Raw genomic sequence first — 27,738 nt, forward strand, 5'->3', positions numbered from 1 at the left:
TAGAAATTCTTTAAAGCTAGAGAGATGTTCTCAGAATATCTTTCATCATAACAATGTTGTCATTGAATGGATGAATAGGAGAGATTAATGAGATGGAGGAGAAAATAGCATAGTAGAACAGTAGAACACAACAGAAAACAAAAAGGCACAGCTAGACAGAGCTGAGCAGTAGAATATAGAAGGAAGAAGTGTAACACAGTACAGACAAAGTAGGTCAGAGTGCTGAACAGAGTAGGACAGAGTAATGGACAAAGTACTAGATGGATTACTGTATGGAGAAAGACAGTACGGCACAGAATAGACAGAATAATGGACAGACTACAACAGAGTAACGGACAAAGTACTAGATGGAGTACTGTACAGAGTAGGCCAAAGAACTGTACAATGTACGACAGAGTAATGGACAAAATACTAGATAGAGGACAGATTACTGCACAGAGTTATAGACAGAGTAAGAGACAGAGATGGACAGACTAGGGGACAGAGTAAGTAAAAGAGTAGGGGACAGACTAGGGGACAGAGTAATGGACACTCCTTGGTGTCTATAAAGCATGTAGTATAGAGCATGTATCTTCCTTACCCAACCTACAGTGCACATTTAACCTTTAATGTAACATGAAACTACCAGCTGTGCGTGTGTGTGTGTGTGTGTGTGTGTGAGTGTGTGTGTGTGTGTGCGCCAGACTGTGTGTGAGAAATGGGAAACACAACTCCCTGTGCACTATGTACTCTCTCTGGAATAGAATAGTCTCTTCTGCCTCATCCCTATCTTCCTCTCTCTCGCCCCTTCCTCAGTCTCCCACGCCCCTCTCCCTCTGTCTGTCATCCTTTCATCTCCCCCTTCCCTCTTTCTATTTTTCAAGCTTGAGGAAGAATCACTCATCCTGCTTCCTTTGCCACCATATTTCTTACCAACTGTATACAGTGGGGAGAACAAGTATTTGATACACTGCCGACTTTTGCACGTTTTCCTACTTACAAAGCATGTAGAGGTCTGTAATTTTTTATCATAGGTACTCTTCAACTGTGAGATGGAATCCAAAACAAAAATCCAGAAAATCACATTGTATGTTTTTGTTATAATTAATTTGCATTTTATTGTATGACAAGTATTTGATCACCTACCAACCAGTAAGAATTCCGGCTCTAACAGACCTGTTAGTTTTTCTTTAAGAAGCCCTCCTGTTCTCCACTCATTACCTGTATTAACTGCACCTGTTTGAACTCGTTACCTGTATAAAAGACACCTGTCCACACACTCAATCAAACAGACTCCAACCTCTCCACAATGGCCAAGACCAGAGAGCTGTGTAAGGACATCAGAGATAAAATTGTAGACCTGCATAAGGCTGGGATGGGCTACAGGACAATAGGCAAGCAGCTTGGTGAGAAGGCAACAACTGTTGGCTCAATTATTAGAAAATGGAAGAAGTTCAAGACGGTCAATCTCCCTCGGTCTGGGGCTTCATGCAAGATCTCACCTCGTGGGGCATCAATGATCCTGAGGAAGGTGAGGGAAAAGCCCAGAACTACAAGGCAGGACCTGGTCAATGACCTGAATAGAGCTGGGACCACAGTCTCAAAGAAAACCATTAGTAACACACTACGCTGTCATTGATTAAAATCCTGCAGCGCACGCAAGGTCCCCCTGCTCAAGCCAGCGCATGTCCAGGCCCGTCTGAAGTTTGCCAATGACCATCTGGATGATCCAGAGGAGGAATGGGAGAAGGCCATGTGGTCTGATGAGACAAAAATAGAGCTTTTTGGTCTAAACTCCACTCGCCGTGTTTGGAGGAAGAAGAAGGATAAGAACAACCCCAAGAACACCATCCCAACCATGAAGCATGGCGGTGGAAACATCATTCTTTGGGGATGCTTGTCTGCAAAGGGGACAGGATGACTGCACCGTATTGAGGGGAGGATGGATGGGGCCATGTATCGCGAGATCTTGGCCAACAACCTCCTTCCCTCAGTAAGAGCATCGAAGATGGGTCGTGGCTGGGTCTTCCAGCATGACAACGACCCGAAACACACAGCCAGGGCAACTAAGGAGTGGCTCTGTAAGAAGCATCTCAAGGTCCTGGAGTGGCCTAGCCAGTCTCCAGACCTGAACCCAACAGAAAATCTATGGAGGGAGTATTGCACAGTGACAGCCCCGAAACCTGAAGGATCTGGAGAAGGTCTGTATGGAGGAGTGGGCCAAAATCCCTGCTGCAGTGTGTGCAAACCTGGTCAAGAACTACAGGAAATGTATGATCTCTGTAATAGCAAAAAAGGTTTCTGTACCGAATATTAAGTTCTGCTTTTCTGATGTATCAAATACATATGTCATGCAATAAAATGCAAATTAATTACTTAAAAATCATACAATGTGATTTTCTGGATTTAGATTCCGTCACTCACAGTTGAAGAGTACCTATGATAAAAATTACAGACTTCTACATGCTTTGTAAGTGGGAAAACCTGCAAAATCGGCAGTGTATCAAATACTTGTTCTCCCCACTCGGAAGCATGGTGGTGGCAGCATCATGTTATGGGGATGCTTTTCAGCAGTAGGAACTGAGAGTCTGGTTAAGACTTAGGGAAGGAGGGATAGAGAAAAATTCAAAGAGGTCCTTGAAGAAAATCTGAACACAAGAAATCAGACTGGGTGGAGATTTATGTTTCTGAAATACAATGACCCAAAGCCCTGAGCCAAAACAACGCTGGAGTGACTTTGGGGAAAAAACCTGTATAAGTCCTTTTCTGGCCTAGTCAAAGCCCAGACTTCAGTCTAACTGAGAATAATATGGAAAGAGTTAAAAAGCAAAGGTGCCTTTACAAAATATTAACTAAAGGGGGTAAATACTTCAATCCATTTTCTCTTTTGTATTTGTAATTAATTTAGAGCAATTTGTAGGTTTGATTTTCACTTTGACACTATGGTATTTTTTGTAATTTTCAGTGGAAAAAAAACATTAAGTCTATTCTAATATATTGTTGTTACACAATAAAACGTGGGTAAGTCCAAGTAAGTCCAATACTTTTGAGAGGCACAGTATACAGTGGATTCAGACAGTATTCAAACCCCTTGACTTCTCCCATTTTCTCCATTACAGCTCTATTCTCAAATGCATTAAATATATTTTTGTCTACATCAATCTACAGACAGGTAATATGTGTAAGTTGAAAAAAATACATTGAATTGATTTTAGAATATGGCTCTAATGTAAATAAATGTGGGAAAAAATGAAGGTATCTGAATACTGCGTGTGTGTAAATATATACAATATATATTTATATCAAATAATTTATCCAAACACACATTCATACAGTATATATAGATATATACAGTATCTTAGTATTTTCTTGACAGGACAGTTCGGCAGCAGAGGTTAGGGAGACAGGCATGTACAGCGAGACAGAGAGGATAGGCAGACGGCAGACCCCTTTCGCTAGGGGCACTTCTGTTATTGGCTGAAATGTGTCCTTGAACTTGTGGTGACCTTCAACCTTGGGAGAAATGTGTCACAGAGATATTAAATAGGGACTATTTTTAGGGACAGATGTATTGTATTACCATACAACTAACTTGATTTGAAACACACAACACCAAAATAAACAAAACCTTTGGGTAAAAACACACACAAACACTATATTCTTTTGTTTTGTGCTGGATGCCTGTTGCTCAGAGCAACAGAAACAAAACAGAAAGCTTGGGAATGACAGACGGTAAACTAAAGAGTAAAGGATAATGCAGTAAAAAAGATGAGAGAAAGACAGAAGGAGAGGAGAAAGAAAGAGAGATATAGAGCCAGACCAAACCTAAAGAGTTGTTAGCTATCCAGCTATTGTCACCGGTTGTTACTTACATGCACAGAGGCCATTTGGAGGGGGACAGCGTGAGAGATGAACAGGGTCATATGGGTCAGTTAAACAACAATATAGCAGTTACCAATCATACTGCAAAACAACATTACCAATCACACTGCAAATCAACATTACCAATCACACTGCAAATCAACATTTCCAATCACACTGCAAATCAGCATTACCAATCACACTGCAAATGAGCATTACCAATCACACTGCAAAACAACATTACCAATCACATTGTAACATAACATTACCAATCAAACTGCAATACAACATTACCAGTAACACTGCAAAACAACCTTACCGATCACACTGCAATACATCATTACCTATCACACTGCAAATACAACATTAACGATCACACTGCAATACAACATAAAAAAAACAGCAATAGCTAGATGGTTAGACTGCTGTACATTAGTCATCCAAAGAAGGACACTGATTACAGAGACTTCACTTTTTTGGGATGAAATTTGAAACCCGGAGCCTTTTTCTTTCTGAGTGAGTTTTATGCATTACTGAGTGAGGAGATAAAAGTGGGAGAGAGTGCGTTCCTAGAGAAGTGTTGTCCGCTTCCCCTCAGACTGTATACCACCCATGGCCAAGCAATCCATCCTCTTGAAGAGAAGGGAAGGATGGAAGCAGATTTTGAGAACGACAACAAGGCCTACAATGATAGGCCTAATAGGAACACGCTGCTAGCTATCTACCACATCACTGTGTCCACTCACTGTTACAGGGTCCACACGACATTCAGAATGTATCTACCACATCACTGTGTCCACTCACTGTTACAGGGTCCACACGACATTCAGAATGTATCTACCACATCACTGTGTCCACTCACTGTTACAGGGTCCACACGACATTCAGAATGTATCTACCACATCACTGTGTCCACTCACTGTTACAGGGTCCACATGACATTCAGAATGTATCTACCACATCACTGTGTCCACTCACTGTTACAGGGTCCACACGACATTCAGAATGTATCTACCACATCACTGTGTCCACTCACTGTTACAGGGTCCACACGACATTCAGAATGTATCTACCACATCACTGTGTCCACTCACTGTTACAGGGTCCACATGACATTCAGAATGTATCTACCACATCACTGTGTCCACTCACTGTTACAGGGTCCACATGACATTCAGAATGTATCTACCACATCACTGTGTCCACTCACTGTTACAGGGTCCACACGACATTCAGAGTGTATCTACCACATCACTGTGTCCACTCACTGTTACAGGGTCCACATGACATTCAGAATGTATCTACCACATCACTGTGTCCACTCACTGTTACAGGGTCCACACGACATTCAGAATGTAGCCATGCAAAGAAAACTGACTGGGTCAGACCGGCGGAAGCATTTTAAATGACTGGGCGATCAGTATATAAACATGCTTTTAAACATGTTTAGTTAGCAAAAGTCGCAATTTCTTTTTAAACATGCTGCCCACACCGCTACACAAATAATAAATGTTGTACTTTAGCACTTCCCACCCTGTTATGACACTTATCACTCTCAACCAAGAAGTCCTGTCGTGTAGAATCGTTTATGCGCCAGAAGGAAAGCACTCTCCGGCCTAACTCAACTGACCTCACAGGTGCCCAAGCCGCCACAAGGAGTCAGTAGAGTGCAACGAGACAAGGAAACCATTGGCGCAGCTAACTGCTAGGCAGTGACTTCACCGCATAGCCATTCAGGGGTCCACGGCTCCATGTTTGCAAATAAGGTTGGTTGAGAAATAAGGTGGTTGAGGGGCTGCTTTGGGAGGAGCCCGATGTACAGTCAGTAGTGGTCTGGTGCAGTGCTAATCTAATGTATATCTATGTGCCGTCACAGGTATACTTGATCTGCTGATCACACCACAGTTAGATAACAGACATGCTGTGTCTGACTGTGTCTTTGGTAGAAGGACAGTGTCTTTGGTAGAGGGACAGTGTCTTTGGTAGAGGGACAGTGTCTTCGGTAGAGGGACAGTGTCTTCGGAAACTCCCTCCCTGTAACTCAGACTCACACAAACACACACACCCTGACCAACTCGCGCACACACCCTGACCAACTCGCGCACACACCCTGACCAACTCGCGCACACACCCTGACCAACTCGCGCACACACCCTGACCAACTCGCGCACACACCCTGACCAACTCGCACACACACCCTGACCAACTCGCACACACACCCTGACCAACTCGCACACACACCCTGACCAACTCGCACACACACCCTGACCAACTCGCACACACACCCTGACCAACTCGCACACACACCCTGACCAACTTGCATACTGCACACCCACCCTCATATTTGCTCCAGGGAACCAGGTCTCCCTGCTATTTCTGTCATGACAGTGTCACTGGAGCCAGCGGAGGTTGCCTGGTTCTGTTACCCTGAAACCCCTCCCTGGCCCGATTCTCTGACCGCCCCCTGTCTGACCCAGGCCACCATCTCACACATACCTTGCAGTAACTGCTGTGTCTGTTTCATGTCTACCTTATTGTCAGAGTCTGCGCATGTCATTGACAGTGTTTGTGTTTGAGGGGGGGGGGCATTGTGTGTGTTGGTACTGTGTGTGTGTGGGTGGGCATTTTGTGTGTGTGTGAGGGGGGTGCATTGTGTGTGTTGGTACTGTGTGTGTGTGGGTGGGCATTTTGTGTGTGTGTGAGGGGGGGGCATTGTGTGTGTTGGTACTGTGTGTGTGGGGGCATTGTGTGTGTGTGTGTGTGTGGGGGGCATTGTGTGTGTGTGTGTGTGGGGGGGGCATCGTGTGTGTTGGTACTGTGTGTGGGGGCGGGGGCATCATGTGTGTTGGTACTGAGTGTGTGTGGGGGGGCATTGTGTGTGTGTGTGTGTGGGGGCACTGTGTGTGTGTGTGTGTGTGTGGGGGGGGGGGGGGGGGCATTGTGTGTGTGTGTGTGTGTGGGGGGGGCATTGTGTGTGTGAGGATTTGTGTGTGTACCTGCGTTGTGCTTGGCCAGGTACTTGTCTTTGTACTGCTTCTTCTTCTTGCCGAACCAGGTACAGCTGGCCTGCTGCTCCTGCTTGGTCTTCTCCATGGCGATACACGCTACACGCCTGCACACAATATACACAGTCACAACTAATACACACAGTCACAACTAATGCACAATATACACAGTCACAACTAATACACACACAGTCACAACTAATGCACACACAGTCACAACTAATACACACACAGTCACAACTAATACACAATATACACAGTCACAACTAATACACACAGAGTCACAACTAATACACACACAGTCACAACTAATACACAATATACACAGTCACAACTAATACACACAGAGTCACAACTAATACACAATACACACAGTCACAACTAATACGCACACAGTCACAACTAATACACACCAGGTCACAACTAATACACACACAGTCACAACTAATACACAATACACACAGTCACAACTAATACAAAATATTCCCAGTCACAACTAACACACAGTCACAACTAACACATACAGAGACAATATAATGTCACAACTAACACAAACACAGTCACAACTAACACACACAGAGACAATATACACAGTCACAACTAACACACACACAGTCACAACTAACACACACAGGCAACTACACACATCTGAACTAACACCCATTGGGGAGCTGTATTCTAGTGTAGCAGTCTAAGTTCCCGTCTTCGGACCACGTGTTTGCCGGTAGTTATACTCTGAATGGTTCTGTCCAGAGCCGGGTTCTATTGCGTTACGTCATCCTCACCATTCCTGGAGCTCTGGTGAGGGGATGAGGCCCGCCGTGGCGTTCTTGGTGTTCTCCAGCTTGCCCTGCCACCAGTTGTGGTCATCTTTACTGATGATCTGGATGATGTCACCCACCCGGAAGCGAATTCCGGCCTCTTTGCAGGGTATGAGGTCATCTCTGGAGGGGTCATACTCAAACTGGGCCCTCACATAGATCTGAGACACACACACAGGGGTCAGAGGTTAGATGTGAAGTTGGATGAGGGTGAATCAGCCACTGATAATGTAGGGAAAAGGGAGATGTGTAGAGCGAGAGAGAGATAGAAAGAGAAAGCAGTTGTGTGTACGAGATGAGATGGGCAGTATTTCCTGTGACATCTCGTTGCAAAGTTTTAGTAGACTATTGGGTTGCCAGGTTGGAGTGGTTGCGCAGACTATTGGGTTGCCAGTTTTGAGTAGTTGTGCAGGCTAATGAGTTGCCAGGTTGGAAACCTGGAGAGGGAAGAGTGGCGTGTGGCTGTGCAAACTAACATGGTTGCCAGATTGGAGTGCATTCCCCATTGGCAAATCTACTTCACATGAGACACTCAAACAAAATGCAATAAATCACTATGCAATACATTTTCGTGTTGCGAGTTTGAACATCTTTCACGTTGCCAGTTTGAACATCTTTGTATCTCCGTGTTCATATGATCCCAACACATTGGAAAATCAGAAGAGAACTCAAGTTCTTAAACGAGTCAGTTTCCAGCAAGAGGCTGAACACTGACAAAAATCGCACAGATATCATTAACACGGGCCTGTCGGTTTAAGAATCTGCCATCCAACTCCACCTGCAGTTTCCAACGACTGATGCAGTGTCCCTTTAAGAGTTGTGTTGGCTACTGGAAGCCTGACCAAATAAGTTGTGCAGGGCAATAAAAGTGATTTAATATTCTGAGAAGCTTTTTGAGGCCTTGCAACAACACACTTCGTATACAGTAACATTAATGAATGAAAAGAGAATGTCCAGGTTTTAGAACAGCTGCCATGTTACGGCCTTTCATCTCAGAACAGTGATGGTGTATTAGGAGATGACAAGTTCCTGATGGAATTAATTGCGGGACACACGCAGGCATTGTAGTGTTAGTTGTCTGAGATTGTCCTGTATGAGATGTCGTATCTCGGGGTAAGATTATCCTGTATGAGATGCCGTATCTCGGAGTAAGATTGTCCTGTATGAGATGCCGTATCTCTGATTAAGATTGCCCTGCATGAGATGTTGTTTGTCTGAATTAGATTGTCCTCTATTAGATGCTGTTTGTCTGAGTTAGATTGTCCAGTATGAGATGCTGTTTGTCTGAGTTAGATTGTCCTGCATGAGATGCTTTTTGTCTGAGTTAGATTGTCCTGCATGAGATGCTTTTTGTCTGAGTTAGATTGTCCAGTATGAGATGCTGTTTGTCTGAGTTAGATTGTCCAGTATGAGATGCTGTTTGTCTGAGTTAGATTGTCCAGTATGAGATGCTGTTTGTTTACATGACTGTTGTTATTTCAGTCATATAAGGCAACAGTTCTCAGACCTCTCCTCCAGGACCCCCAGGCAGCTCACAATGTTCTTATAGTCCTAAACTAGCACACCTGATACACTGATTGAGGGCTTGATGATTACTAGACATGTTGAATTAGGTGGGCTAGCTATAGAATAGTTGGAACAGATGGAAAAAACGTGAGTCCCCGGCATGAGGATTGACATCTACTGATCTACTGAAGGGAATAACTACAGTTCAGCCATGTAGATAAAACATTCCTAGGAGGACTGTTGTTTTATCCATATGGTGCAGCACAATGGAGGCTACATGACATCTTACCTTGATGGACATTTTATCCTTGATTGGAGGTCTGGGTACGACCATCTAGGATGTGAAAGCATCACACACGTCATGCAGTAAAACGGCCACGAGGTGTAACGGGGGTACGGAGACTGTTACGGGGGGAATGGAGACCGTAACGGGGAGGACGGAGAGTGTAACGGGGGGAATGGAGACCGTAATGGAGGTCAGAGAGAGTTACGGGGGGAATGGAGACCGTAATGGAGGTCAGAGAGAGTTACGGGGGGAATGGAGACCGTAACGGGGAGGACGGAGAGTGTTACGGGGGGGGATGGAGACCGTAACGGGGGGGACGGAGAGTATTACAAGGGGAATGGAGACCATAATGGGGGACAGAGAGAGTTACAGGGGGATTAGAGACCATAACGGGGGACAGAGAGTGTTACAGAGGAATGTAGATAGTAACAGGGGGGATGGAGACTGTTACAGGGGAATGGAGACAGTAACAGGGGGGATGGAGACAGTAACAGGGGGGATGGAGACAGTAACAGGGGGAATGGAGACAGTAACAGGGGGGATGGAGACAGTAACAGGGGGGATGGAGACAGTAACAGGGGGGATGGAGACAGTAACAGGGGGGATGGAGACAGTAACAGGGGGGATGGAGACAGTAACAGGGGGGATGGAGACAGTAACGGGGGGATAGAGACAGTAACAGGGGGGATGGAGACAGTAACAGGGGGGATGGAGACAGTAACAGGGGGGATGGAGACAGTAACAGGGGGGATGGAGACAGTAACGGGGGGATAGAGACAGTAACAGGGGGGATGGAGACAGTAACAGGGGGATGGAGACAGTAACAGGGGGGATGGAGACAGTAACAGGGGGAATGGAGACAGTAACAGGGGGAATGGAGACAGTAACAGGGGGGATGGAGACAGTAACGGGGGGATAGAGACAGTAACAGGGGGGATGGAGACAGTAACAGGGGGGATGGAGACAGTAACAGGGGGGATGGAGACAGTAACAGGGGGGATGGAGACAGTAACAGGGGGGATGGAGACAGTAACAGGGGGGATGGAGACAGTAACAGGGGGGATGGAGACAGTAACAGGGGGAATGGAGACAGTAACAGGGGGGATGGAGACAGTAACGGGGGGATAGAGACAGTAACAGGGGGGATGGAGACAGTAACAGGGGGGATGGAGACAGTAACAGGGGGGATGGAGACAGTAACAGGGGGAATGGAGACAGTAAAAGGGGGGATGGAGACTTATGGGGGACGGAGACCATAACAGAGGAAATTTAGACTTATGGGGGATGAAGGTCGTTATGGGGAATGGAGACCGTAAGGGGTGGGACAGAGATGCAGACTATTACGGGGGGACGCAGACCGTTATGGGGGGAATGGAGACAGTAACGGGGGGGATGGAGACCGTAACGGGGGGGATGGAGACCGTAACGGGGGGGATGGAGACCGTAACGGGGGACGGAGACAAAATGGGAAATGGAGACTAACAGAAGACAGAGCCTGTAACAAGGGGAATGGAGACTGTTACGGGGGTTTTATTATGTAGGAAAAGGATCCCATTATGTTGGTATTAATTAAAGGCAAGCAACCTTTTTAACTCTGCTATGTATGATGGGAGGGAATTCACACAGATTGTGTCACCAGTGGATCAGGAGGATCAATTTTATATTATTTAATATTTATTAATTAATTTTCAATTGTCTGTTGCTGTTGATGGGGATTTTATTTTATTTACAAAATGAATCGTCTGAAATGGAATTAACCTTTAGCCTGGTAATGATGAGGAGACTGAACCTTTGGAATTATTTTTCACACATTCCTTTCTTCTTCCTTCTTATCCAGAGAACATATCACTTTTAACAGATAATATCCTTGTAGCTCTTGCTCAATGTTGCTGACTGTATTCTAACTCTATTTTGGCTTGGACATCTGAATTCAGCAGACGCTCTTATCCAAAATAAATAACAGTATTGAGTGTGATCATTTACACACTATTTTGGGCCCCCCATTTGAATCAAACCCACAACCTTGGAAATGCATGTGAGCAACAAGCAACTTTTGTCCCATATTCCACACGCTTGTATATTAAACAGACAATTTAAAAAAAGACTTGCTTCAATATGAGCAGGCCAGTCAACTGAGTACTGGCATTAGTATTTATGAATTCCAGTACATGCCAAGACCATTCCACCACAGAAAAACGAATATGTGATGGTTATACGATGGTTTGGGGGGAACTATGAGCGCGTCCGGGGTGAGGACACAGGTGACGGATGGTATGTTACTGTGAATGAATGTGGATGAAAATATGGCCGCTATTTTGACCATGCCTGTGCCATTGGTGTATGGCCAATGGCACAGTCATCACACTGTCTGGTCAGATGTTTCTAGCCAGCCACGGCCCAGAGGTTGACCAGGGCCTTGGGAACGTCTGACCTCCCAAACACACACAGACACATACACGTGTGGAAGTTCGATGGGTTATGGGTCAACAGAGTGTGTGTTTTGCAGGGTAAAGAGCTGATATTCACCTGTCGACCCTTGGGTTGGATGGTAGATGGCAGATCCTGTGGGGAAAAACAAGCAATGAGAAGAAAGAGAGAAAGAAAAGCGGGGGTTTACACCTTAGTGTTGGGTAGGTACACTGGAAAATAAAAGGTTCCAAAAGTGTTCTTTGGCTGTCCGTGTGGGGGGAACCCTATGAATAACCCTTTTTGGGTTCCAGATTCTTTGGTTCCACAATGAACCCCTTTGGGTCCACATAGAACCCATTAGGTTTCAAAGAGAATCCTTTCCACAGTGTTCCACCGGAGAACACAAAAAGCTCATATCTGGAACCATAAAGGGTTCTACATGAAAACAAAAATGATTATCATACGGAACAGCAGAAGAACCCTGTTAAAGCACATTGTTTGTATAAACCAGCTCTACAAACACTATTATACTTCAGAATATTCAAAATTAGAACACACGCACACACACATTCCCTTCTGTTGCCAATGTTTAAACAGAGGTTACAGAGATTCTCAGTTAGCCAAACGGACAGTTGAGCTTTAGTGTGTTAGAGCATAGCTTCTGCGCACCCAGTCTTCCCCACTCACACCTTTCATCTTTCTCTCTGTGCAGCAGAGTGCAGGCAAGCGGCTTTAGGACCAAGGTGTACGAGTGGGTAAGTAGCTATATAAGTGTGGTTAGAGAATGTAGATCAGCAGTGGATGATGTTGGACCTGGGTGGTTTGTGTTGCTGACGGGCTGTGTGAGGATGTCCTGTTCCTCTGTGTACAAAATGGCTGTCAGCAGAAAGGCACAGCACACAGCAGCGTTTTGACAGCACATGGCAGAGCTTTTGCAGCACATGGCAGCGTTTTACAGCACATGGCAGAGCTTTTGCAGCACATGGCAGAGCTTTGCAGCACATGGCAGAGCTTTGCAGCCCATGGCAGCGTTTTACAGCACACCAATTTGTAAACGGAGATATCGGAAATATGGCCAAAAGGTACATCTGTACAGCCAGGTCAGAGGGAGATTTACGGTAGTCTCTATTCTTGCTGTGATATACAAATGAAAATAAAACAAAAGCGAGCCAAATATGGTGGATTGGGGAAAGGGGGGAATCATCAGACAGGGAGAATATGAGGGTAGTTTTGGTGTTTGATTTGGTGTTTAGGGGTTGATGTGGGGGTCCTTACCAAGATAGAACTGTTAACACTGGAGTGGCCAGTGCCATTTGCAGGGGATTGCCTGGAGGGGGAGTCTCTCTGCAATAAAACACACAGGTCAGACACACACACACGCACCTCACACACACACACACACACACACACAGGCCAACACTACCATAACATTACAACTGTTACAACTCCAAGACATGGGAACGCACAACACTACACACTGTACAACAGCCTAACATGAGATATGGGTTGGCAAATACACCAGTAACTATCAGACCACGACACAAAAACAGTCAACTTTACCGTCTTCAACGTCCCCCTAGGCTGTGCAGTCAAATCAAATCAACATGATTACCGTCCTACTTAGAAGCAAAGACAATGACGCCTGCACTTCTTCATCTTGCCACACAGGGGCAGTACAATCACAAAGACTGTTTAATCATGGTCTGGCTGCCAGCTTCTAGGCTTATCACCTGACAGCACAACACCATTCTATGCTGCTGGGTTCTGCTTGGATTCCACATATTATCAAAAGGGAATTCTGGGCTTTCTGTGACTGATGGGCCAGCGGTGTTGTTTGTTTGAGTGCGTGTGTGTGTATGGGTGAGTGGGAGCCAATGCCAGATATCAGAGTTACATAGGTCACAGTTCAGAGTTTGGGTTTCAGGGGTTAATGATAAGCTGTCAGGAATGGGTTGGGGGTGGGGGGGTGTCCGGTATCTTGGTTGTGAAATTGGTGTGCAGCGCATCTGACCCAGCCCTGAGCACGGCATGATGCACAGAACCCAGCCAGAGAAAGCATCGACACACACAGACACGCGTACGCACACACACACACACACACACACACACAAACAGAGCCAGCAGGCAGGCGGTAGGTTAATCACAGGGGCAGGAGGAGGCGCAACGGGCAGAGTTTTACCTCACAGGACGACCCTTGTGTCCTGTAGCTTGGCACTATCTTAAAGGTGATGCTGCCCCGCATCTCTCTCTGTGGAGACAGACACACTCACCAGTTTAGTGTCCACCAATGCACACACACAACTATTACAAACACACACGAAAAGATGTCCACCCACCAGCATTCGCTGTAGTTGCTCTACTGTCTGGTTGGCAACACTGATGCTGTTGATCTCTCTGATCTCATCTCCGACATGCAGTGTTCCTACAACACACGAGACAGGCAGTCGTCAGGGCAATAATCTAGGATGACACCACATTCGGCAGAAGTTTGGTCGGGATCAGGCTAGCGGTGTTGCAGATGTCGCCGTGGTTGGCTGAACTGAAATCCCACAGTGCCCACGCCAAATGTCTTAACTCTGAGCCGTTTCGTTCTGCATACTAATCTGAATAACTCTGGTTGACTTTGACAAACTGCATCCATATTTGTGGCTTCTGATGTCACCAGACTGGTCATTGAATGGCAGAGCAACTTCGTTGTTCATTTTTTGGGGGAAAGAAAAAATATGGTGAATCCATCATGGTACTTTATGGGTCCCTGAGGCAAACATGTACCTTGTAAAGAGAGCTTTAAATGACATTAGGTAAATCTGGGTGAAAGGTTATATGTTGCAGAGTTTGCATTTCACCATCCTCTGGCCAGTGAGAATGCCAGCACTTGTAGACAAGTCATATCATTAGTCCCAAGTTTTCCAAATGTGTCCTGAGGTGTCTGAAATATAGTGTGCAACAGGAGGCATACACGTATACATCTAGGGACACATGAGCAGACAGCCAGCCCCCCCCCCCAATAACATTCTAGGGTACAAGAAGAAGTCGTCCAAAATCAGCACTCTCACAAGACCGTGTACACAGCTCTCCAAGAGCCAGTACATAACGCTCCGTTCATCTACACAGTTAATAAAGAAGGCCCCTAGTGTCGCCTCACTTCAATCCAGTGCTCTTTCACGCGGAGTGGAGTGTAGTGGCCAAGGTGCCATTTTTGACGGCATGCTCCTATTTTTCCTACACATCCGATAATTAAAGTCCGGTGATCCGACACTCCGGTGACCTGGGAGTGAGCCGGGTCTTCTCAGCCCGCGCCTGACATGGGCTCATGTTCTACCTGGGGGAGGTGTAGGTCTGTGAGAGACTTTTACGGGTCGCGCACGTGTGTGTGTGTGTGTGTGTGGGGGGGGGACGACGACGACAGTGTATTATGGGTAATGCGTTGTCACAGAAACAACAAAATGCAGATTTCACCTGGCACCTGCTCATTATGAGGTGACCATGGAGACGCTCTGGAACAATCTGATGCTGTGTGTGGAATAACCTCTGTGATGTCATAACACTAACAACGTTGGGCACGACATTACGAGGTAACAGGTGCTTAGTGGACACGGCTCACTACCTTGTCTGTGGATCATCCCGCCGTGCATTATCCTGGCCACGATACAGTGGTTCAGATCGCTCATCTTCAGCGTGATGCCCTGGAGAGAGAGGGCACAGGGGTCATGGTGTTACTGATCAGGTGAAAACACTGTATGGGGTCAAGGTCAGTCCCGGGGATTGAGCCAGGCTGCTCTCACACAGAAGGAGGGAAAAGGCAGAATGGATGCTGTGCGCGTGCACGTGTGTTCCTGTTTTACTGTCTTAGTGAGGTCTGAGGGGTAATGCAGAAACTTGAAAGTCCTCGCTACCATAATGAACCTCATGTGAGGATATTGGACCGGTCCTCACTTTGACCAGGCGTCTGACATGGGGTTAGGATTGGTTAAGGCAGAGGGCCTATCATTACGAGACCGACATTTGACTGGACTGTGTGAAATGATGGCTGGAGACGTGTGGGCCCTGACCATGACCTTCAACACACATGATCATTGTCTGGTCAAAACTAACATACTGGGACCAGTTCACAAGAGAGCAATCTCACAGAGAATGTTCAAATGGATTGACTGTTATAGTGCATCTGGTCACCTCCTGTCAGGAAGGGTTAAACTTAGGGTTAAGGATTGAAGATTATAGGACTTTAAGGATTGGGGGTAGGTTTAGGAGTTAGGGTAAGAAATACTTTTGGGGTTTTGGAGGGTTAAGTTTTATTGGAAATATATTTTGGTCACAAAGAAGTCCTCATGAGAACAGTGTGTATCACTGTGTTTGTGGGTCTGCCAGTGGAAACTGTGGTGTGTGTGTGTTTGTGTGTATGTTTCTCTGTGTGTTCTTTGATGTTTTAGTTATCAGGATAGAGGTTCCTAAAATGTGTGTGTAGCTTATGTGTGTGTGTAGCATGTGTTTGTGTGTGTGCGCATTGTTTTATAAAACCTATGTGTATGTGCATACCATAGGTTCGTCCGTGTTCTTCTGGAACTGAACCAAGCGGACTCGGGTCACGTTCTCCAGGTCCATGTCGCCGTTGGTGCTGTCTGGCGACTCGCCGTTCAGGTAGGGTGAGGTGGGGGGCGGGGTCACCCTCAGGGCTTCATCACTGTAAACCTCGTGGGCCACCACATCATGGGTCTGGAGCAAGGCCTGGGGACGGGTGGGGGTTGCCCGAGAGAAGGTGACTGACCGTCAGCAAGGTTGACCTAAACACAGCCAGTACAAGGATCTTTCCCTCTCTCGCTTTCCCTCACAGAGCCAATTTGTTTTCCTTCTTTGAGGCTTCTAGTTTTCAATCAAAATGGTGTTTCCTTGAGGCTTCCAGGCTTCATGGCACACTGGAGAAAAGAAACGGTGCTCCTAAAAACCAACAGCTTTGTAATGAGTCTACAGACGCCGTCATCCACACGCCAACCGACAGACAGACAGTTAGCTTCACTTTCGTCAATGATAGAGACGTTCTGAGAGGCACTTTACAAAACGACTTGGAAATTCACAACATATGTAGGCAAAAACCACGACGAGCACAAATGCACACGGAGACAAAAGTTGAGAAGCAGATCAGAGAGCGTGAGACATGAAGGTAGTGACAGCCCCCACTGACTCTCACGTCAAACTACATCACATGGAGAGGGAACTTCTCATTCCAACAGCGATCCCACAGGGAAAACACACACACACACAGTACTGCAGGAGAAGATCTAACGTTTGTGTCCTGAGCCTACTAATGAGCGCAGGGTCACAGGTTTCCACTGAACTAATCCCACAGGCTCTAGACAAAAGCTTTAAAGGGACTATCCAACACAAACTAATCCCCAGCCTCTAGACAGAGGTTTTAAAGGGACTATCCCACACTATCTAATCCCCAGACTACAGACAGAGGTTTTAAAGGGACTATACAACACCAACTAACCACCTAGCCTCTAGACAGAGGCTTCAAAGGGACTATCAAACACTAACTAACCACCCAGTCTCTAGACAGAGGTTTTAAAGGGACTATCCAACACTAACTAATCCCCAGACTATAGACAGAGGTTTTAAAGGGACTATACAAGACTAACTAACCACCCAGCCTCTAGACAGAGGCTTTAAAGGGTCTATCAAACACTAACTAACCACCCAGACTCTAGACAGAGGCTTTAAAGGGACTATACAACACTAACTATTACCTCAGTCTCTAGACAGAGGCTTTAAAGGGACTATCAAACACTAAGTATTACCTCAGCCTCTAGACAGAGGCTTTAAAGGGACCGTCCAACACTAGCTAATACCTCAACTTCTAGAGACAGGCTTTAAAAGAACTGTTCAACATTAACTAATACCTCAGCCCACTAGCCAAATGTTTAAAAGGGAAAGTCCAACACTATTCCCCCAGCCTCTAGACAGAGGCTTTGAAGAGCCTGTCCAAAACGAACTGATCCCCTAGCATCTAGACAAAGGCTTAAAAGTGACAGTTCAACACAAACTTGTACCCCAGACTCTAAACAGAGGCATTAAAGTGACACTAACATCTCAACAACCTGCTCTGAACTGATCTAAAACAGTAACAAAGTGTACAATGCAATGAACACAAGCTAAATACAACATCAAATGGTGCCTTAACAGTGTAATAACTACCTTATATTAAGCAGGATTCTGAACAATGATCCCAACTCCAGCCTTACCTAGCCAGCACAACAGGAACTCAAAAGCACGACCCTCGAGTACTCAAGTCCGGTGTAATACAAGAGCAAAAAAATGACCAAACAAAGGCATTCTGAAGTCAGCCCCAGTGCCAGAATATCTGGGGCCAGAGTACATGTTCAGAAAAATGTGAGTTCCTCACCCGTTTCAGTGGTTGGCAGAATGAATGCACTGGGGTTGTCTGTAGTCTGCTCTCAGAGACTGGTGGCAGGCTGAGGACACACACGTCTTAGGCTGTGTGTGTGTGTGTGTGTGTGTGTAGGAATGTGGCAGCTTGTATCAAATGGTGCCTCCCTTGCTCGTCTCACCTCCTTCTGCCTCTCCGTTCCCCCCACCTCTCACTTTCCTCCATCTCTCTGCCCTCCATGTCTCTGCCCTCCATGTCTCTGCCCTCCATGTCTTTTCCCTCCCTCAGTCTCCCCTGTCTTGCCTGACTCTGTAGAGCTAGGCCCCAGATCAGATCTGCATCAGACAAGACTCACTGGCCCCTCCATTCCTCTCTCTCACCCCTTCCCTCGCCCTCCTGCCTCCCCTCAACCTTCTCCCCCCTGAAACAGGCCCCTGCGCTACATGGCTATATTGTATGAGACAGGACTCAGTGAACAACTTTCTCTCTGGACATTTCCTGTCCAGATTTCTCTCCCAAACCTCCGGTTTCTTGACCACCACTGTTGGAAGTTCCATCTAATGTTCTTTCCCTCCAAATGTCCCAAAATTGAACCCTCTCTGATTGCCTTTCTCTCTCCAGTTCTCTCTCTTTCTCGATCTGTCCTGAAGAGCTGTGCGATGAATAATCCCTTAGTGATAAGACTGCTGCCCCCCCCTCCCCCCAGTATTGATCTGTTCATTGATCAGGGGGGAGGATAAGACACAGTGATGGGACATGACGAGATTAACAGTCTAGCTTTTCAAAAAAACACACAGTTTCTCTGTCCTTAACACTGACACCAGGGTCACTGGATGGTTAATGAAGCTTTCGACATTCAGCACACATACATACCTGTGTTAGACTGCTGCTGTCAATGACACCCATGCCCTTACAGACACACACAACCCTGAAGACACACACACACACACAACCCTGAAGACACACACACACACACAACCCTGAAGACACACACACACACAACCCGGAAAACACACACACACACACACACAACCCGGAAGACACACACACACACACACACACACAACCCTGAAGACACACACACACACAACCCTGAAGACACACACACACACACACAACCCTGAAGACACACACACAATCCTGAAGACACACACACAACCCTGAAGACACACACACAACCCTGAAGACACACACACAACCCTGAAGACACAAACACACACACACACAACCCTGAAGACACAAACACACTCTCAAACTTTGGTGACTAATTCTCTCCTACGTTACTGTTTTTTGCTCTCACGCTCTCTCTTTCTGTCTGTATCTCTCTCTCTCTATATATATATATATCTATATATCAACCTGTGAGATTCTCCAGAGATATAGGGAGTTCTTCAACTGTAGCGACTCTTCTGTCTGTCTTGCCTGGAGCGTTTACAGAAATAAACTAAAACAATTGTGCCTGTGACGGATGTCGACGTCTGCCTCTTCTTCTTGTTCTCTCTGTGTCTCTGTGCCTCCGTCTGCCTCTGTCACTGCCACAGATTCTTTTTTTAAAGATTTTAAGCCTAAACATGGCCATGCAAACACATACCATAAAGTGTGGCTGGGTCAATATCCGTCTGAGTTCCTTGACGTCGTGGTTCTCGGGGTAACAGGAGATCTCTTCCAGTACCTGCAACGTAGAGACAACAGCACAGGACATCAGCCAGGGGTCCTTTTCTCCCGAGAACGTCCTGCTCAATGCCAGTTCCAACCGCGCCGTAGGGAAGTGTGTGTGGAGTATTGACACACAGCGGAGGCCTGATTAAACACAAATACATACTCTCACACTTCCTAAAACACACCTCTTTAGAATCACCTCGACCAGTAAAAAACCCTGGGCCCGTTAGCTCCCTTCTCATGGTTTGTCTTAACCAATCAAAGTCCACCTCGGGGCTTTGTCACAGCTTTGCCTCCTTGAGGCGTTGCCCATGGCCTCTCGGAGTGCACGATCTGGCGTCAGGTCCTGCTATGTCACACTTGCCCGCTGAATCTGGTGACGCCGGCCAGACGCATATAGATGTGTGTGTGTATACGTGGTAAGTGTTTGTGTGTCTGTCAAAGTATTGATGAGGGTTTCTCATGTTAGCCAAGATGGTGAGTTTGATTCCAATGATGGTCCAGTAGGAGTAATTCACTCAGCACCACCATATCAACTCGGATAAAAAGTGTCTGCTCAAATGACTGAAATGTGAGATCGGACTTGAAGGGGTGATTTCTCGTACACTGATCAATCAGAGTGTGTGTTTATATCATGTCACATCAAACAAAGACATTCACACCTCTCAGACTCTCAGTCCCAAACTGCTCAGTAATAAACATCTCACAGTGGTAATGGAAGATAAAAACCCCTGCATGACAATCCTCCATTCAAGGTCCAATATTCAACTTTTTGAGTAGAATGCTAAGCTGACCTGAAATCTTGATCTAGACAGTCAGGTAAGACCTTCTGAATATTCTGATTACAGACGCACTGGTTTAGAGACACTGGGCCATCCTACAGATTTCACCATAGACTCCAAAGATACAGCCTGGCTGGGGCAAGATACAGCCTGGATGGGACAAGAAACAGCTCGACTGGGTCAAGAAACAGCTTTACAGGGTCAAGAAAGAACCTGGCTGGGTCAACATACAGCATGATGTATTGTAACAAACAATTCAACACTAGTTCTATACTAAAATGATTTAAAACCAAAACTATTTTTTCAACATTTGTTAATGTATGTGTGAAAGAGTGTGTGTGTTCTGGGGTGTTGGAGGATGTCTCGGGGCTTACATATTCAAGGTGTTTCAAAGCTCCACTTGCTTCGTCTTGGGTGGAGCTCTTTAGACCAGGAGGAGTACACAGGGAGGACAATTAAACATGTGACCTCCGATGATGTCCTCGGTCCTCATAGGAGGAGCCAGGGGTCATACGGTCAAAGGTGAAAGAGGACAGCGCCAGAAGCTGAAAGGTTAGTGTCTGTAGTCGTACAAGAGCCACCGAGATCAGGGTAACATGTAAGGATAGCTGGTGTTGTATCATTTTAAAGCATTTCAGATTCACCCTAAAGGAACAGTAGCAGAAAGCCAAGCAGAGTATTTCAGAGGAAGGATCCTTAACTCACTAGTGGTAAAGAAATGGTAGTGAAATACTAGAAATCAAGGGTTCTATAATGGAATAGAAAGACCCTCAGATCAGAACTCAGAAAATAGATATAGTTGGCCAAATGAAATGGAATTACACAGACACACACACCCACCCACGCACAGACACACACTTGTTTTGACGGATGCTCCTAACACAACCGCCCAGACACAACTAAACAATATTAAGAATATAATCCAGAAACAACTAGACTAGTTTAACATGTTGATGTAGTGGAAAAGGAGACATAGTGTGTTTTTCTGTACCTTGTTGTGAGTATTCAGCCACGCGCAGTGGGTCAATAGTCCCTTCTAGTGATAGCCCAACATCTTGTCAACATGTAGCCAACAAACAGGAGCACATGTCTTACACCTCATCTTTTGAGGTGAAATAAATAAATTCATCAAAAAAGTTATAATAAAACCTGACGGACCACCAGGTGGCAATGTTTTTCGCTTCGTTTATTTGGTCTCTAAAGACAGATTGGTGTAAGAAATCTGCTCAGGTTTTTGGTTACATGTTCACAATGTTGGGCAATCACTAAAGGGGACCGTTGACCTACTGAGCATTTCGGTATAGTCCTACTGAGTATTTCGGTATAGTCCTACTGAGCATTTCGGTATAGTCCTACTGAGCATTTCGGTATAGTCCTACTGAGCATTTCGGTATAGTCCTACTGAGCATTTCGTTATAGTCACCCCAGGGTAGAGAAAAACACGCCGTGTGACAGCCTACCGCAGCAACAGTGCAAAGGGAGAACATCAGCGCAACGCCAAGTGACTAGTTCACAAGGTTAGAACACGAATACAACCCAGACACACTAATGAGCACGTTATGACTACCTGTCTAGGACCAGGCAGCTTCAACACAGTTGCTTTATTCCTCTGGAGTCACTCCAAGGCCACATAAAGAGTCCTGACACCACTCTTAATGGCTTTTCCAGGGTTAATACCGCAGTGTTTTAGTTATCCCACCCACTCATTCACACCCCCCCCTCGGTCTTCTTAATCAAGTGTACATTTTAACTCCGTTGCACAGACAAAAAGACCGACACAAACATTTCTCACAGTGCACGAGACACAGTTTTATAAAAAGTCCACACACATGGTAACGATACGCAGCACCTTTCCTCTGGCCCCTTGCCCCCCCCCTCCCCCCCCCCATCCATCCATCCATCCAACTCCATCCTTATTCCAACCACACACACAATTTTCCCCTGGCCCTTTTCCTTCTTTCAAATTCCCTCTCTTATTTCTCTCATTCCCTTTCTCCTGTCAGGCAGCAACGTCCACTCCAGTCTGGCTCACTGAGCGTGTGTGCATGCAGCTAGCTGGTAAGCTAGTGTGAGATGAACACTATGAACCAGTGTTTGTGAGACCACTGAGCTATTTGGTGCAAATGATGCATAAAAGGGGCCAGAGGTCACACAACAACCTACAACATGCAAACCACTGTCACACAGTGACAACGTGCAGCTGAAAAGTATGCTATACATTTGTTTGATCTGTGAAGGTGTGAAGGTTACTGTTTTTTTTTGGATGTGTGTGTGTGTGTCTGTTTTTGTGTCTAAATGTAGCACACACAAATAAGACCAACCAAAGAATAGCAAATAAAAAATATTTCTAATATTAGCATTTTAACAATGTCTATAAAATGGAATAAAAAGTGTGTGTAATAGATTTAACAGAAACTGAAAAAACTGAAATGAACAGGTCATTTACGCTAGTGGAAATATTCTGGTCGGATTCCACTCCAAAACAGCTGTCCTTACACACATAAATAGAGACAGTGGAAAAGTTCTGGGATGAAATACAGGGCCTCACACTTTTATAGTTTACTCATGAAAGTGAGATTTCACCAAAATGACAAATTGGTTTTCATACCCTGTATGCATTGTATGTACACAGTATGACCTCAGCCCAAGCTTTGGATTGCCCTGGCCGTAGCTTGATGTCACCAGACTGGTGTCAGAATCTTTGACGCGTCAGATTCAAATCATCCTTAATCACAATACAAGTTACATACAAAAAAATTATAACATCGATCTAATTACTTGAATGAGATTTGTGCCAAAAATGCTATAAACAATAGACACTAAGCCAGTGAATGGATTGCTGACATATCTTGTACATAGACCTATTTGCTTACAGGGTAAGGAAAGAATGTCATTTTGAAAATTCAATTAAATAAAAAATTAAAACTCTCCGGATCAAAATACTACCTTCCTTGTCATCACGTTCATCTAGCCTTCTTCACCAATAAGCCACGTCCACTGACCTAGTGAACACCCAGCCCACTCTTAATCACAGCACTGCCCATTCCACGTCGACTGACCCAACCCACTCTTAAACACAGCACTGCCACATTCCACGTCGACCGACAAAGCCCACTCTTAATCACAGCACTGCCCATTTGTTCAGTACCTTCTACATAAATGGCCTTTAAACTGTGACCTCAAACCAGATTGACCCGATGTCAAACAAGCAGCAGATAGCCGAAGAATGGCTAAGGAGCAAATACTGTCACTGCAGTGTAGAGTTAGATATGAAGTGTCTCAAATCCCCATTCCCCAGTGCTCCGTATCGGCCACTGCTGCAGGTATCTGAAGCTGTGGTGGACGCATGTGTGCTGCACTGGGAGTAGGGTGTGATTTGAGAAGTGAACAGAGATGCCGGTTCACCGCGGTATTAATAGCTGAAGCAAAGTTGGCAGAGCAGAGTGTGAGGTCAGGGCAGAGGCAGTAGAAGCAGCGTGTGGTAATCAACAGAGCTGAACACATCGTCAGTCATCATCAATAATATCATATGGAGGAGCACGGTGACAAGCATCCAACATTCCATCAGTGCATGAGTATATATAGAAAGTGTGCATGTGTGTACATTTTGGTTTGTATATATAAAAACAGTGGATATAAAAATTCTACACACCCCTGTGAAAATGCCAGGTTCCTGTGATGTAAAATAATAAGACAAAGATAAATCATGTCCAAACATTTTCCCCTTTTAATGTGACCTATAATGTGAACAATTCAATTGAAAAACAAACTGAAATCTTCCGAGGGGGTAAAAGGAAAAATAAAAACCTTACAATAACCTGGTTGCATAAGTGTGCACACCCTCTTATAACTGGGGATGTGGCTGTGTTCAGAATTAACCAATCACATTCAAACTCATGTTAAATAAAGTCATTACACACCTGCCATCATTTAAAGTGACTCTGATTAATCACAAATAAAGTTCACCTTTCAGCACGACAACGACCCAAAGCACACATCCAAATCCACAAAAGCATGGCTTCACCAGGAGCCTAGACCTGAATCCAATTGAACATATGTGGGGTGATCTGAAGAGGGCTGTGCAGAGGAGATGTCCTCACAATCTGACAGATTTGATGCGCTTTTTGCAAAGAAGAGTTATTGCCACGTCAAGATGTGCCATGCTAATAGACTCCTACCCAAAAGGTGCTGTAATAAAATTAAAAGGTGCTTCAACCAAGAATTAGTTTAAGGGTGTGCACACTTATGCAACCAGGTTATTGTGAGGTTTTTATTTTACATTTTTCAATTGAACTGTTCACGTTATAGGTCACATTAAAGGTGGAAAAGTTCTGACATGATTTATCTTTGTCTCATTCTTTTACCTGGCATTTTAACAGGGGTGTGTAGACTTTTTATATCCACTGTATATATATACACAGCGTGCATGTGTGTACAGGTTTGTGTGCAAATATAAATATCTATACAGTGTGTGTGTGTGTACATACAGTGAGGGATTATTATTTTTGATCCCCTGCTGATTTTGTACGTTTGCCCACTGACAAAGAAATTATCAGTCTATCATTTTTATGGTAGGTTTATTTGAACAGTGAGAGACAAAATAACAACAAAATAATACAGAAAACGCATGTCAAAAATTTTATAAATTGATTTGCATTTTAATGAGAGAAAGAAAGATTTCATCCCCTCTCAATCACAAAGATTTCTGGCTTCCAGGTATCTTTTATACAGGTAACGAGCTGAGATTAGGAGCACACTTAAAGGGAGTGCTCCTAATCTCATCTTGTTACCTGTACAGTATAAAAGACTGATTGTTTCTGTCCACAGAAGCAATCAATCAGATTCCAAACTCTCCACCGTGGCCAAGACCAAAGTGCTGTCCAAGGATATCAAGGACAAGATTGTAGACCTACACAAGGCTGGAATGGGATACAAGACCATCACCAAGCAGCTTGGTGAGAAGGTGACACAGAAGGTGACAACAGCTGCGATTATTCACAAATGGAAGAAACACAAAAGAACTGTCAATCTCCCTCGGTCTGGGGCTCCATGCAAGATCTCACCTCATGGAGTTGCAATGATCATGAGAACGGTGAGGAATCAACCCAGAACTACACGGGAGGATCTTGTCAATGATCTCAAGGCAGCTAGGACCATAGTCACCAAGAAAACAATTGGTAACATACTAAGCCGGGAAGGATTGAAATCCTGCATTGCTCGCAATGTCCCCCTGCTCAAGAAAGCACATTTACAGGCCGTCTGAAGTTTGCCAATGAACATCTGAATGATTCAGAGAAGAACTGAGTGAAAGTGTTGTGGTCAGATGAGACCAAATCGAGCTCTTTGGCATCAACTCAACTCGCTGTGTCTGGAGGAGGAGGAATGCTGTCTATGACCCCAAGAACACCATCCCCACTGTCAAACATGGAGGCAGAAACATTATGCTTTGGGGGTGTTTTCTGCTAAGGGGACAGGACAACTTCACCGCATCAAAGGGACGATGGACAGGGCCATGTACCGTCAAATCATGGGTGAGAACCTCCTTCTCTCAGCCAAGGCATTGAAAATGGGTCGTGGATGGGTATTCCAGCATGACAATGACCCAAAACACACAGCCAAGGCAACAAAGGAGTGGCTCAAGAAGAAGCACATTAAGGTCCTGGAGTGGCCTAGCCAGACTACAGTCCTTAATCCTATAGAAAATCTGTGGAGGGAGCTGAAGGTTCGAGTTGCCAAACATCAGCCTCGAAACCTTAATGACTTGGAGATCTGCAAAGAGGAGTGGGACAAAATCCTGCCTGAGATGTGTGCAAACCTGGTGGCCAAATACAAGAAACGACTGACCTCTGTGATTGCCAACAAGGGTTTTGCCACCAAGTACCAAGGCATGTTTTGCAGAAGGGTCGAATACTTATTTCACTCATTAAGATTTTTGACATGCGTTTTTCTGGATTATTGTGTTGTTATTCTGTCTCTCACTGTTCAAATAAATCTACCATTAAAATTATAGACTGATCATTTTTTTGTCAGTGGGCAAACGTACAAAATCAGCAGGGGATAAAAAAAATTCCCTCACTGTATTTGTGTGTATATAAATATACATAGACAGTGTGCAGCCTAAGGCACACCTGTGCAATAATCATGCTGTCTAATCAGCATCTTGATATGCCACAACTGTGAGGTGGATGGATTACCTCGGCAAAGGAGAAGTGCTCACTAACACAGATTTAAGACAGATCTGTGAACAATATTTGAGAGAAATAGGCCTTTTGTGTACATAGAGAAAGTCTTAGATCTTTGAGTGGGGGCAAAAACAAAAGTGTTGCGTTTATAATTTTGTTCAGTGTATGAATATGTGAGTATGTGTGCGTACTCGCTTACCTCTTTGGCTCTCTGCACAGCATTGCTGGGGGGGTTTCTGATATGGGGGGAGGACCTGGTGTTAATCTTGTCGTAAAGCTGAAACAACACGACACACAAACACAGCGTTATGAAGCCAACATGAACAGCTCATTGGTAAATCATTTCAATGGGTGAACAAGTACCAAGCTCTCATCAGTGCTGACGATTGTGTTTGCTTTAATTTAGGTTAAAAAGAAAAAGCTTAACAATGAGGGGAAACATCTCACAGAGACTGAAGGATTATGTTGTTCATCATGCAGACAGAGAGGAGCAACACGCCAGTTCTGTGTATGATGAACCAGCTGGCTTTTAGGAAATAAAAGATCAACAGAAGAGTTTTTGTTTCAGTGTGTAGTCTGCACTAACTAACAAGAAGAGCAGTTGTTTGTAAGACACAAAAGAAGACGTCCAGCATTCAGAATACTGACTGGAGAAAACACATCTCTGCTGAAAAGACAGCCATAAAATAACTGTTAGGTTAGAAAAACAAAACCATGGTTTTCTTAGAAGTGTTTCACTGAATAATGTGGTATCTTTAAATAAGAGCAGCTGACATTTTGAGCACACACACATGCACACACACACACACACGCACGCACGCACGCACACGCACGCACGCACACGTCTTTCATAAGAGGCATTT

The 27,738-nt window shown here is 45.1% G+C and overlaps 1 protein-coding gene across 20 annotated transcripts in view; it reads right to left on the reverse strand.

Moving 5' to 3' along the window:
• caska (calcium/calmodulin-dependent serine protein kinase a) overlaps positions 1-27,738 on the reverse strand; it is a 177,585-nt gene that overhangs the window by 4,344 nt on the left and 145,503 nt on the right. For 6 of the 20 annotated variants that reach the window (XM_034289158.1, XM_034289157.1, XM_034289159.1 and 3 more), the window contains 13 exons: positions 27,075-27,152; positions 21,068-21,115; positions 19,844-19,924; positions 16,404-16,592; positions 15,475-15,553; positions 14,204-14,289; positions 14,047-14,115; positions 13,428-13,448; positions 13,143-13,211; positions 11,985-12,020; positions 9,462-9,506; positions 7,631-7,827; positions 6,837-6,952 (listed from right to left, as the gene is read on the reverse strand). In XM_034289158.1, the coding sequence (XP_034145049.1) occupies positions 6,837-6,952; positions 7,631-7,827; positions 9,462-9,506; positions 11,985-12,020; positions 13,143-13,211; positions 13,428-13,448; positions 14,047-14,115; positions 14,204-14,289; positions 15,475-15,553; positions 16,404-16,592; positions 19,844-19,924; positions 21,068-21,115; positions 27,075-27,152 (1,114 nt within the window). The remainder of the gene's footprint in view (positions 1-6,836; positions 6,953-7,630; positions 7,828-9,461; positions 9,507-11,984; positions 12,021-13,142; positions 13,212-13,427; positions 13,449-14,046; positions 14,116-14,203; positions 14,290-15,474; positions 15,554-16,403; positions 16,593-19,843; positions 19,925-21,067; positions 21,116-27,074; positions 27,153-27,738) is intronic. The other 14 variants (XM_034289165.1, XM_034289164.1, XM_034289169.1 and 11 more) reach the window with 8 other exon arrangements.

This window comes from Esox lucius, chromosome 20 (genome assembly GCF_011004845.1).
Source record: "Esox lucius isolate fEsoLuc1 chromosome 20, fEsoLuc1.pri, whole genome shotgun sequence".
Lineage (NCBI taxonomy): Eukaryota > Metazoa > Chordata > Actinopteri > Esociformes > Esocidae > Esox > Esox lucius.